Genomic DNA, 13252 nt, shown 5'->3' on the forward strand with positions numbered 1-13252 from the left:
CACGCTGCTGCAGTTTGTTACTGCCATGTCAGCTGGTCCAAAGGAGCTGGATGCGCCATGAAGGGTTTCTGGATTTCGTCCACCTGTGCAGCTCCTGACCGGTGCCCCAGGAGCACACGGCTGGGAACCCCTTTGGTGGCAGCTCCGGTGGCTTCAGCCACCCATGGAGCTGGACTGTAAGTTCCTGCCCAGATCTCCTCGTGTGCCAGAAGCAACGTGGCAATAGCCGTCACGGTGCGAGGTGACCAGCGGGAGCTCAGCTCTGTGCCAGCCCCGTAGCTGGAGGAAGGAGAATGATGCGTGTAAAAAGGGACAAGTCTTGTTTCCTGCTTCCTTCTTCTGGACTTCGGGCTGATGAGGAGGATAGCGAGGCCCCCTTCATGTTGATAAGGGTGAATTTATGCACCTGGGAGCCCTCAGGGTTGCACAGTGGGCTCCATTCCCCCTCACGAGTGACATTTGGGGTTGTGAATTACGGGTCCACGGAAACATCAGCTTTAGTGTTCAGAAGCCATTGAAAAATCAAATGGGACATTAGGAAGGAAGCAGAGAAGAAAATGAAAAGCATTTTGCTGCTGTGAGGTCTCGGGTGCACCAGCACCCTAACATGGGTCGCCTCATCCCCAGAGGGTGCAGGGGAGCAGGACCAGGCTCTGCAAAACGCCCTGTGGACAGCAGTGGTGTGGATCACCTTTCAGTGACTCCTCTGTCTGAAAATGTGGTTCCCGAGAGGGTACAGGGTAGAGATAAAACTACAGGTGACATGGAGAGGGAAGAGCTGGAGTGTTACATGAGGCCTGTAGAAGGCAGGTTCAGGTGGAGCAGGTGCCTGCTTGGGCTGGAGAAGCAGGAGGGTTATGATGGTTCAAGAAGAGCTGAGGCACTTGCGGAAAATAAATGCATTTCACTTGGAGATGGGGAGAGGTGACTCCTGTTCACCGGCTGCAGACACCTGGGGCCAGGTGGAAGCACCATCTGCTTTTGCTCAGTTGTTGTGCTCTTGCCCAGGCACCAGCTTTCTTCACTCCTGAAGGCCTGTTGAAGAATTCGCCTTCCGCTGCTGCCCCTGCAGCCGCTGCCCCAGCACCTCTGCTGCTTCACGGCAAACACCCGAGCGCAGAGGGGGCTCCTGTCCTGCAGAGCGCGGGGGCAGAGGCGGATCACTCCTTGGGATGGCCAAGGAGGAGAGGAGCGGGCTCTGAGCCCTTCGCTCCGTCAGAAGCCGGGATTTGGGATAACGACTCCATCCTCCGCTGTTCCCTTCACGCGTGGCTCAGGCTGCAGCGGCCACTCCAGCGTGTCCCCCGACGGGGCTGCTGACCCCGCAGCCGTGGGGACCCGCCCACGCTGCTGCTGTGCTGCCAAACATTGGTCAGGCTCAGCGTGGGGCTGGGGGTGCTCCCCGCTCACCCCGCCCGCTGCTGCCGGCTCCGAGGGGGACGCCCCTGGGGCGGGATTCGTGTCCCCCTGCAGCATCCCCGGCTGCGGAGGCTCCGGCCCCGGCCCCGCTCCCCCCGCCGCTCCCGGGCGGCCCCCGAGGGGCTCCCGCGGCTGCCGGCCCCGCCCGTTCCCGCCCGCCCCCGCCCTTCCGCCGGCCCGGGAGGCGGAGCCGGGGCGGGAGCGGCGGCGCGGCGCGGAGCAGGTGGGGCCGGAGCCGCGCGGGGCCCCCGGCCGCGCAGGTGAGCGGGGCCGGGCCGGGGGAGCGGGGCCGGGACCCCCGTGGCGCTGGGGCTGAGCAGGGCCGGCACTTTCCCCTCTGCCCGCCCGGGGGTGAATCCGGAGGGTGAACCCCGACCCCCGACCACCCCCCAACCAGGGAGGTTCCTTGTTCACCCGGGGGGTGTTGAGCTGCACATCCGGCCCGGCTGCGGCTGCTGGGCGTGTTGGGGTCAGGCACCCCAGCTCTGCCAGCCCCTCCGTTCGCGGGGGTGCGGATGCAGATGGCGAGCGGGGCTGGGGGGGTCTCGGCCAGCAGGGTTGGTGCCAACAGGCCTGTTGTCCCCACGGAGCAGTATCATGTCATCAGCTCGCGGTGACCTCTCTGGGACCCGTTAGCCTCCGAGACAGGTGGATCCAGGGAGTGGGGCTGCACCAAGCAGCACGAGCCCTCTGAGCGGGACCCGTGTTTGGGATGTGGGGAGGCACGTACCGTGGCGTGGGCAGGGGGGTGGATGGAAGGGGCAACATCCCCAAAATCCCAGACTGCCCCATGAATCATCTGTAAAGCAGCACCTGCAGGTCCCCAGGGCTGCATCCTCCCGCTGTCCTGGTGACAGGTGCCAGCCGGGGCTGGTTCCTGGGCACTGGGTGTGTTTCCTGGTCTGGCCAGGGATGTCCACGTCCTCGCTGGAGCTGCTCTGCGCTTCCTGCTGCACACCTCAGCACTGCACCCGGGCTTTCCCTGGGGATGCAGCGAGGTGCTGAGTGTGGGGAGATGCTGCATCTGACAGCAGGATGGGAGAGGGTCAGGTAGATGTTGAATAAGGTGGAGGGGAAACAGCACAGACACCTCCAGCAGGGCCAGAGCAGCCTGGTTTGGGCTTTAATGCAGCTCTGTTTTAAGTAGACAAGCCTGGGAGATGCTGCCCTGGGGGTCCTGTGGTTTCCCCTCCCACTTGGTGTACGAGCACAGGTCCCTGTGCGGGGTGGCTGGTGTCCTGTGCCACCGCCCTGGGACAGGGATGTGCTCCGGTGCTGAGCCCCACGCTGGCTGAGGAGCGAGAGACACCTTGAATGTGCCCTGGTGGCTTTTCCACCCTGTCCCCACCACCAGCCACCTCCCTGCAGGAGGGGCCACTCACCCCTTCCTGCTCTCCGCAGGTCTCCGGGCAGGGGTCACCGCTGCGGAGCCCCCGCCCTGCCCAGGGCAGGACCTGCTGCTGCAGGATGGCGAGGTGGCTCCCTCGCTCTGCCGACCTGACCCGCTTCTGCCAGAAACTCAACCGCGTGAAGACTTTGGAGGACGACATGATGGAAACATCCTTCAACAGGTGCCTTTCCACCATCGACTTGACACTGCTGGGCATCGGGGGCATGGTGGGCTCCGGGCTGTATGTCCTCACAGGCACCGTGGCCAAGGAGATCGCTGGCCCCGCTGTAATAGTCTCCTTCATCATAGCTGGCTTTGCCTCGCTCCTGGCTGCTCTCTGCTACGCCGAGTTTGGAGCCAGGGTACCCAAGACAGGCTCTGCCTACATGTTCACCTACGTGTCCGTGGGTGAGATCTGGGCCTTCCTCATCGGCTGGAACGTGCTGCTGGAGTACATGATCGGGGGAGCCGCGGTGGCCAGGGCCTGGAGCGGCTACCTGGACTCCATCTTCAACCACAAGATAAAGAACTTCACCGAGACCCACGTGGGCACCTGGCAGGTGCCGTTCCTGGCCCGCTACCCCGACTTTCTGGCAGCCGCCATCCTGCTGGTAGCCACTGCCTTCATCTCCTTCGGCGCCAAAGTGTCCTCCTGGCTCAACCACGTCTTCTCAGCCATCAGCATGGGCGTCATCCTCTTCATTCTCATCATGGGCTTCGTCCTCGCCCAGCCCAAGAACTGGAGCTCCCAGGAGGGCGGCTTTGCCCCGTACGGGCTGTCAGGCATCATGGCCGGCACAGCCACCTGCTTCTACGCCTTCGTGGGCTTCGACGTCATCGCGGCCTCCAGTGAAGAGGCCAGGAACCCACAGCAGGCTGTCCCCAGGGCCATCGCTTTCTCCTTGGGGCTGGCCACCGGGGCCTACATCCTGGTGTCGGTGGTGCTGACGCTGATGGTGCCCTGGCACACATTGGACCCCGACTCTGCCCTGGCAGACGCGTTTTACAGGAGGGGCTACGCCTGGGCAGGGTTCCTGGTGGCCACTGGCTCCATCTGCGGTGAGTACAGGCAGCGGCGGTGGGAGCTGCACACCCTGCTTGCGATGGGGGCTGGGAACAGGGGTGGTTTGGGTCTGACGTGGTCCACCTTCTTTTGCTCATCCCCCAGCGATGAACACCGTCCTGCTGAGCAACCTCTTCTCCCTGCCGCGCATCGTCTACGCCATGGCCGAGGACGGGCTCTTCTTCCAAGTCTTCTCCCGAGTGCATCCTCGCACGCAGGTGCCCGTTGTTGGCATTGTGGTCTTCGGGCTGCTCATGGCCCTGTTGGCTCTTGTCTTTGACCTGGAGGCCCTAGTGCAGTTCCTGTCCATCGGCACGCTGCTGGCCTACACCTTTGTGGCTGCTAGCATCATCGTCCTGCGATTCCAGCAGCAGAAGGCAGATGCCCCTGCGCCAGCAGCCGGTGGCCGTCCCAGCCCCGAGCCCCGCGAGGGTCCATCTGCTGGCGAGCTGAAGGAGTACGAGTCCTTCTCCGACAAGCTGCAGCTGGTGGACAGGGACAAGAGCAAGGAGCACCGGGAGCCAGGGCAGCTGAAGGCAGCTTTCGAGCCCTACCTGGAGTTCCTCAGTGACTTCTGCCCAGGCGAAGTGGTCACAGTGGCCGTGGTGACCCTGATGGTATCTGCCATCTGCCTCTGCTCCATCTTGGTGTTTGGCAACACCCACCTCCACCTGCCTACCTGGAGCTACTCCCTGCTGTTGGTCCTTTTCAGCCTGGGCTTCCTGCTCAGCCTCCTGCTCATCTGGGCGCATGAGCAGCAGCGTGGCACACGGACCTTCCAGGTATGCTGGGGGGCCCGGGCAGGATCAGTCCCTCTGTGGGGTTGGTGGGGTGGGAGCATCTGTGATGGACCCATGGGAGGTCCTGGTCACCCTGCTCTGGTGAAGGCACCGCAGCTGCTGAAGGAGGAGGAGGACGGTGTCAGCAAGCACGGGGTGCAGGGAGGCGTTGGCACCTGTGGTGTCACTCTGCACCATCACTAGTCCCCGGGAGGGGACATGGCCAGCAGCTCCGTGTCCATCCCACGGGATTGCTCGGGCCCGTCTTGGGCTCCCTCCTCTGCATCCCCGCAGCCCCCTGCTCCCCTCTGCCTTCGGTCCCCCATCGAGCTGCGCAGTGGAGCTCTTCAGCCTCCAAATCACTTTTGTGCATCTCGTGCTCCCCCTTCTCCAGTTTCCATCCTTTCTGCCCAGTGCAGTGCAGGCACATGGACACTGACACCAGCGGTGACACCACCTCCCCTCTGCCTGCTTCTCCAGTGAGGACTCTGGATTGCACTGGGGGCTTGTTTGGTCCTTGTGACTGTGCCTCTGGGCTGTTTCCAGAGCCTGTGCCCACCGCACCAGCCCGGCATGCAGCCTGGTTCCCAGCTCCTGCTTCCCCATCCAGCCCTTGTTCCTTTTCACTGCCTTCTTCCTGGAAAAAGAAAATCATTTTCAAAAAGCCCAGAGTGAAAATCACTTTGTCCCCCACGTTTACCAGTTCTGGCTTTTGTCCATGTGGTTTTAGGGATGGTCTCACCACCCCCGGCTCTCTTTCTCCCGCAGATCCCCCTGGTGCCCCTCTCCCCAGCACTGAGTATCATCCTCAATATCTATCTGATGCTGAAGCTCAGCTACATGACGTGGCTCCGCTTCGCCGTCTGGCTGCTCTTGGGTGAGTGCTCCTGCGGCGGCTGCTTCGGGGCAGAGGGGAGCTGGGCTTGTCTGGGCACCAGCCGGCGGCTTCAGGATGGCTTTTCCCGCAGTGACGGGTTTATAAAGCTCATCGTGCCCCTCTTGGCTTCCAGTTCCCCTTCAGAGGCACAAGCCGAGGTCTCCCAGCGCTTCCCTGACCCGCCCTGGTTCCCAGAGTGTTAACAGTTTGTTCTGTTAAGGTTTAGATCCTCCTCCAAGCTCTGGTCTGGAACCACCCCTGGCTCGCTGGCGCTGGGGGAGCCTTTCCAAGCAAGGGGCTGCCCCTCCCGGGGTCTCAACATGCCCCAGGGTCCTTTCCCACCTGCAAGCAGTTGGTTGAAGCGCCCCCAGTGCCGTGGCTTGTGCTGCTTCGACAGGGAGCTGACTGCATCCCTGCCAGCCGCCGACCTCTGCCCAAAGCACCACTCTCCCATCCTCCACCGCAGGTTTACTCGTCTACTTCGGCTACGGCATCTGGCACAGCAAGGAGAACCTGCGGGAGCCGCGGCCCCAGCGCGTCACCGCCCGGTACGTGGTGTTCCCCAGCGGCAGCCTGGAGGAGAGGGTGCAGGCGGTGCAGCCCAGCCCCCAGGCCCCCGCCGGGCTGCCGGACACCGACAGCGAGGACTGCAAGAGATGATACCCAAGGGACGGGGGCACCTGGTGATGGGAGCATCTGACCCCCCGCATGGTGAGGCCAGAGACCCCCTCTCCTTCGCCCGTTCCTTCAGCAGCAGAGCCACCAGGGCTGCCCTGGGCTTGTGGCTCCATCTGGAGATGTTGAGGGTGCTCGTCCTTCCCCACCAGCTCCCCGCAGAGCACGGGGGGGGCTGGCTTGCCCCCCTCCCCATCCCCAGCGCTCAGGAACTGGGGCTCAGCCCACTGCCTGCCCTGCTCACCAGGAGCCGCATCCTTCCCCTGCGCACACCCTGGCGCCAGGCAGCAGATCTTTCTGCACATCCGGGGATGCAGAGTTGTGCACAGGGATGCAGAGGGTCCCCTGAGACCGGAGCAGGTAGCCCAGCGCTGCCCATCCTGGGTCTCATCCTGGCTGCAGTGTGGGATCTCATGGAGCCCCCTGCCTCCTGCTGAGCCCTTCCTGTGGGAGGAGGCAGGGCCAAATGCGCTTCCGCACCAGGGCCGCTCTCCTAAAATGCTGGGAATGAGGGGACCGAGGAGCGGCTGGGCAGGGACCCCGGGAACACTGGTGCGGCTGCCACGGCAGAAGCCCAGCTGCACCTTCCCAGCCGCTGGCATTGGCTGTTTCAGGGTGGCTGGGGCCGGGCTCGGCTGGAAGGTGCTGCTGTGGTCCTGCCTGGGCCAGGCTCTTGCCCCAGCCCTGTGCTGGATGTGGGTGATCAGGAGCCCAGGTTTGTTGCGTTGTCCCCGAGGTCCCCAGCAGCATCCCTGGGCTGGGCTGCCTGGGGCTGACTCCCCCTTCCCCAGCAGCACAGCCCGCACTGCTGTCCGGCCATCATGGGGGCTCAGCCCCCGTGCTGCAGGTGCTTGTCAGTGTTGCCCCCTCCCCAGCAACCGTTTCTGGAGCTCACCCAGGCTGCCGTGCTGTCCTGGGGGTCCCCAGCAGCACTGCTGCAGCCACCCTGGGCTGGTTTGCCCATGAGCAGCCTAAAGTGGAAGGGAAGGGCGTTTTAGCACATTTTGGAAAAAATATGTGAAGACAAGAGTCGAGCACAAGGCTGCCAAGCTGCAAGGCCTCGCAGCATGGACACTGCGCTCCCTGCAGCCGTCCTGGACGTGCAACCTCATCTGCATCCTGCGAGGAGCCAGGGACCATGGGCGAGCCGGTCCCATTGCTTCTCACTGGCCAGTTCCTGGGGGGCCATGGGGGTCTCTGTACGATGTGCCAGCTCCCTGGTGACCCCTCGTGTCTGCCCACTCTGTTCCACGTCCCACCCCCGCGCTGCCGCTGCTGCCAGCGGAGCTGCGTGTCCCCCCCGTGCTGTGGCCCCGCTTGGCACCTCTGTGTAGTGGCTTGTGAGCAACGGGCTGACGCGTTCACCCTCATAAATGCTGGTTCTGTGGTGGCTTTGGTTTTTTGTGCTGTGTTTTCCCCCACAAGAGCCCACGTGGGGAAACTGCTTGGGAAAGCCCCTGAAAGCCTGGGGACAGTTGTGCCACCCGCTGCCACCTGGCAGCTCTGCGCCCCTGGCACAGGTGTCACGAACACAGGGATGGGCTCCGGCCAGACCCGTGGACCCCCAAGGGCTGGGGCAGCTGTGCAAGGGCAGCGTGGAACCTGAGATTTACAGATCCATAAATACAACTGTGTTCAGCCAGACGGGCCTGGACCCCTTTGTCAGCAGCGAGGCTGATGCTGAGCCGCGCAGGACGGGATCGCTGGAGCTGCCGAGGGTTACAAGGTGAGTGGGTGGGAGAACTTGTGAACCAGTGCAAGTAATGGGAATTACAGTGTGAGTCACTGGAGATAACCCCCAGACACCCCGTCCTCACTGCTGGCGCTCACTAGGGGAGTTTCCTTCCTGTGATAATAAAGTCTTTATTAAAAAAATAAAGTATTCAGCAGGTATCCAGGGAGGCACATAGACTTAACTCTCCTTATCAATTGTTGACTTTTAATCTCTGCTGTAAATCCATTGTCAGCAGGATAAAGGCAAGTAGAAAGAACTGTAGTGATGAACCGGGAGCAAAGGAGCCCAGGGCAGGGTTGGGAGGAGCAGTGAAGTGCTAACAGAGAGAGCAGGCTGAGGTTCAGACCACCCTTCTGTCCTCTTTCGGAGGAAAGGCGATGGGAGCCGCATTGCAGGATGGTGTCGGCTTCGGCAGGGCCGGGCGCACCCCGCGCGGCTCTCTGTTGGCCTTTAAACCGGCCAGGATCGCAGAGTTGTCAAATGAGCCTCCTAACCACTGATAACCTATTTAAAAGGTTCATTTGTAAAAATGCAGAGAAATTACTGCTAGGCTGCACCATAAAAAGCACACGTGGATTCAGGGTACCCCCTGCACAGCCCAGAGAGGGAATTAAAGGATTGAGACATAATTAAGGGCAGCCTGGGAGGCAAGCATGCCCTCCCGAGAACACTTGTGGGGGGGGTTTAAATAGGATTGCAAACTGTTTGGCTCATCTGTGCCATACACCATGTTATTGCAGTAATGTGCCCTGTACAGGCGTATAACGTTGATTTTAAATTGTCTGCCTGTTAATGTCCACAAAAAAAAAGGGGGTTGTCAGCATCTATTGCCCCCAAGGGAGCCCTCCTACAATGAAAATTGTCTCTGCAGGATAAAAACAAAGTCCAAACAGAACACTGCGAGCAGTGCTGTAAGATGGCAGCCTGTCACTGTAGGAGGAAGAACACCAGTTCCCCCGCCTGTACCCCGTGTGTGTGATCCAGCCGCATTTAGAAGCGAACCAGCCCCACGTGCAGCTCGCAAACCCCGTTCCACAGCGCACGAGGGGACAGCCGGGCTGTTCCACTGCGCCTCATTTCACACTGATTTGCCACAGGGGTATCTGTCTGTCTCCAAATTGGTTTAAAAAAAATCGTATTTTCTGGGCCTCGTGGAAATGGTCTCATTGGCCTGGCTGGTCTGGACAGAAATTGATGTGATTAAAAAGCACCAGTGCGGGATGTGGGTCAGCAGCGTCATGGCCGATGCTGCGGCTCTGGGGAGCTGGGGGAGCTCTGGGGACCTGGGGAGGCTCTGGGGACCTGGGGAGGCTCTGGGGACTGGGCGGGGCTCTAGGGACTGGGGGGGGTCTGGGGACCGGGGTGGGTCTGGGGACCTGGCGGGGCTCTGGGGACCTGGGGTGGGCTCTGGGGACCTGGGGAGGCTCTGGGGACCTGGGGAGGCTCTGGGGACCTGGGGTGGGCTCTGGGGACCTGGGGGGGCTCTGGGGACCTGGGGTGGGCTCTGGGGACCGCGGGCAGGAGCAGCCCCAGCACACGGGCTGGGTAAGAGGGTTATCGTGATTCTGGGCTGATAATCCCTGCATGGCGTGGGAGGGCTGGTGGAGGAGCAGCTGGTTTGCCAGCTCCTCACAAAGCGGGTTCAAGGGGACAAGAGCAACAAAAATTCAGAGGGGGAATAACGTGGGGGTTGTACTAGGGAGAAAATTGATGCCGGGGATGCTGCCCACCAGCGTTTAAATGTCAGTGACGCTGACCCAGCCTTGTCCCTGCTCCCCCAGCCCTGAACCGCAGCTCGGGGGGTGTCCCCAGCCCAGCTCTGGGGGGGGCTGGAGGGGACGGAGCTGGTGACGCTCTTGGGGCCGCAGAGGCGGGTCCGGGGGTCCCGCGGGGTCACCGGGCTCTGGCAGGGGTGACAGCCGCAGGTGCACCCAGCGCTGGTTCGAGGACAGTTCAACCACAGAGGCTCTGCCGAAACCAGCAGGATCTGACCCGGCCGAGCCCTGTCTGTGGTTAAGAGAGGACAAGGGCAGCCCCGAGCACTGGAAGAGGCTGCTGGGCTGGTACCCGGGAGCGAGCAGCTCAGTGTCCTAATTAAATCCCTTCCCAGCCTCGTGTTTCTGAATTATCCCCTCCCCCGCCCCCAGCTCTGAAAGCAGCGCAGCCGGGCTGGGAAAGCTGTAAGTAATCCCCCCCTTATCCCCCTCCTCCCTCCTCCTCCAGCGGATCCAGCCAGGGATGAGGTAACACCCGCGTCAGCCCGAGATGCCAGAGCGGCCGATCTGCTCCGTCCGCCGGTGCAGAGCGGAGGGGCCTTAAAAGATGGCACAGCCCCTCGTCCCTTTGTGCCGCCGGGGTGCGGAGCTCGGGGTTCCTGAGCATTCCGGCAGCGTTTGTGCTGGTGATCCAGCAGCATCTCAGCCACGTTGGGCCACTGCTCTGCCCTGTCTCGCCACACGGCGCTGGCGCTTTCTAACGAGCTGTGTAAGCGGATGCACGAACGACGTGGTCTCACCCCCGCAGCAGAAGCTTCTTGCTGACAGCAGACGTGCCAGCGTCCAGCCACACAGCCACGAAAGCAAGGCGGATAAATGTTCACCACATGCACCGCAGACAAGGCAAGAAGCAATGGACTTGAACTGTGTCACGGAGGCACCCAAAGTCAGTTTTAGGCAGATAAGTTCCAGAACAGACTTTATTCTAGCCGGAAAAGTGTAGCCAATAAACCGGCTAGAAACAGGGTTTATACAATTATTTAGCACTCCAACAACAGAAAATACAGGTTCAGGTATCAGTCGAGGAGATTATTGGGGTACAACAACATATGAATACTGAGGGTCCACAATGTGCATGCACACACAAGAAACAAAACCAGAGCCCTCTGACTTCAGTGTACCACAAGAAATAATCACTTGCCTGGCTTTGGCAAGGACTCATTCAAGGATATATCCAGTAAACAACCACTCACCCGAGCGAGGAGCTGAGGCGCTCTCAGTCCTGGCAGGTCTCCTTAGACAGCGTCCCGGTCTAAGGGGAGGGCTCCTGTTCACAGACCCACTGCTCCAAAAAGACCACTCCAAGGGGGCCTTCGGCAGGGACCCCTTTTTATAGTCTGGTCAGACCTGGCTGTGCGTGTTACAACATGGTCCGGAAGCTTTGCAGCTACTCTGGGCACCTCCTCTGCTAACGACCCTGTCAACCGACCCAGGGTCCCATTAAGGACCCAGTCAAGGGTCCCACCCCTCCTGCCCTCCCAGCTGGTGGACGTGAAGTCACCCTGTCTGGGGTACGGGAGGATGTGACTGTCAGCACCTTGGTACCACTCTGGGTGTGTATGCGGGGACAGGCACAGTGGGGCACAAAAGATGCTACAGAGCCATCAGCTGCCCCATTGAAGGCTCCACATCTCAGGGGGCTGTGCAATTGCCACACATTGTCACCAGGGAGATTTAGGCAAGAGACTAGAAACACTTCCCCACAGCAATAACGGCTCTGCCTGAAAGGTTCCGAAACGCCCGGTCAGCTGCTGTGGGAACGGGCTGCAGCGAGCAGGGACGGCCGGTGTTGGGACCCCGCCTGCCGAACCGCAGCCCCGTCCTTGCTGGGACGAGCCGCAGCACCGCAGCACGCTCAGGGGTGCAAAGCAGATCAAAGTGTTCACGCAAAACCTGTGTTCTGCACAGGGGACAGCCCGGAGTCGCGCTGCAGGATCCTCTGCCCCAGCACGGCCTCCAGGTCGTGTTTATTAGTAGCTACTCCAGCTAAACCTTCTCTGGTCACCCCTGTGATTACACCAGCGAGCTCCCCAGGAGCTTTAATGCTCATCTTCCAGGAACAATCCAGCAGCTGGAGGAGACCCGGAGGGCTGCAGGAACACACGGTGGCTGAGCCTTCCGGAAGGCCAAGGGGTGCTAAGCAAACTCAAAGCGTCAAAAGGACACTGATAGAAGTGGGCGCTGCTCAAGAATTAAGGAAAAAAATATTAGTGAAAATTAATAGGTATTTGTGTAACCTCTGTGCCTTGATAGGGTCAGGAGCTTGGAAAGAGGCGGCAATGCTGTCGTACCGCAATACCTTCACAGGGCACCCAGCTGCTACATGGCAGTTTTGTAAAGAAACCAGAAAGGAACAATATTGAAGTAATGCTCAGGGAAAGAAACCAATGCTCAGTACTGGAAATGACACCGTGGACAGGGACTCAGCGAATCTTCTGGTGAGTTACTCCAGGATTAGTTCACAACCTGAAACACAGCCTGCCTGCACGGTCCTGCCTGCACAGTCCTGCCTGCACAATCCTGCCTGCACGGTCCTGCCTACACAATCCTGCCTGCACAATCCTTCCTGCACGGTCCTGCCTGCACAATCCTTCCTGCACGGTCCTGCCTGCACGATCCTTCCTGCACGGTCCTGCCTGCACGATCCTGCCTGCGCAGTCCTGCCTGCACGATCCTTCCTGCACGGTCCTGCCTGCACGATCCTTCCTGCACGGTCCTGCCTGCACGATCCTGCCTGCACGGTCCTGCCTGCACGATCCTGCCTGCACAATCCTTCCTGCACGGTCCTGCCTACACAATCCTTCCTGCACGGTCCTGCCTGCACGATCCTGCCTGCACGGTCCTGCCTGCACGATCCTTCCTGCACGGTCCTGCCTGCACGATCCTGCCTGCACGGTCCTGCCTGCACGATCCTGCCTGCACAATCCTTCCTGCACGGTCCTGCCTACACAATCCTTCCTGCACGGTCCTGCCTGCACGATCCTGCCTGCACGGTCCTGCCTGCACGATCCTGCCTGCACGGTCCTGCCTGCACGATCCTTCCTGCACGGTCCTGCCTGCACGATCCTGCCTGCGCAGTCCTGCCTGTGCAATCCTGCCTGTGCAGTCCTGCCTGCACGGTCCTGCCTGCACAATCCTGCCTGCATGGTCCTGCCTGCATGATCCTGCCTGTGCACGGAACAGGCAGGGACTCAGGTCTCCACAGCCCCCTCCCACTCTCTTCAAACACACAGGACAACTGAATGTTCAATATATGCACCAGGGGAGGTTGAGGTTGGATGTGGGGAACAATTTCTTCCCCAAAGGGCTGTGGGGCACTGGAACAGGCTGCCCAGGGCAGTGCTGGAGTCACCATCCCTGGAGGGTTGGACAGACGGACATGAGGTTCTCAGGAACAAGGGTTAGTACTAGGTTTAGGTTATGGTTGGACTTGATGATCCTGAGGGTCTCTTCCAGCTGAAATGATGCTGTGATTCTATACACAACCCAGTTATATTACCCCATAACACACTGCTGGCTCACCTGGTGCTTTGGTGCAT

At 60.8% G+C, this 13252-nt stretch overlaps 1 protein-coding gene across 1 annotated transcript; it reads left to right on the forward strand.

Moving 5' to 3' along the window:
* Nucleotides 1–1552: 1552 nt before the first annotated feature.
* Nucleotides 1553–7930, forward strand: SLC7A4 (solute carrier family 7 member 4). Its single transcript, XM_065033982.1, has 5 exons — nucleotides 1553–1679; nucleotides 2821–3868; nucleotides 3978–4654; nucleotides 5420–5528; nucleotides 5995–7930. The coding sequence occupies exons 2-5, from the start codon at nucleotides 2887–2889 to the stop codon at nucleotides 6186–6188; spliced, it is 1962 nt and encodes a 653-aa protein (XP_064890054.1). The 5' UTR covers nucleotides 1553–1679; nucleotides 2821–2886; the 3' UTR covers nucleotides 6189–7930.
* The last annotated feature ends 5322 nt before the right edge of the window (nucleotides 7931–13252 follow it).

Source organism: Columba livia, chromosome 17 (genome assembly GCF_036013475.1).
Source record: "Columba livia isolate bColLiv1 breed racing homer chromosome 17, bColLiv1.pat.W.v2, whole genome shotgun sequence".
NCBI lineage: Eukaryota > Metazoa > Chordata > Aves > Columbiformes > Columbidae > Columba > Columba livia.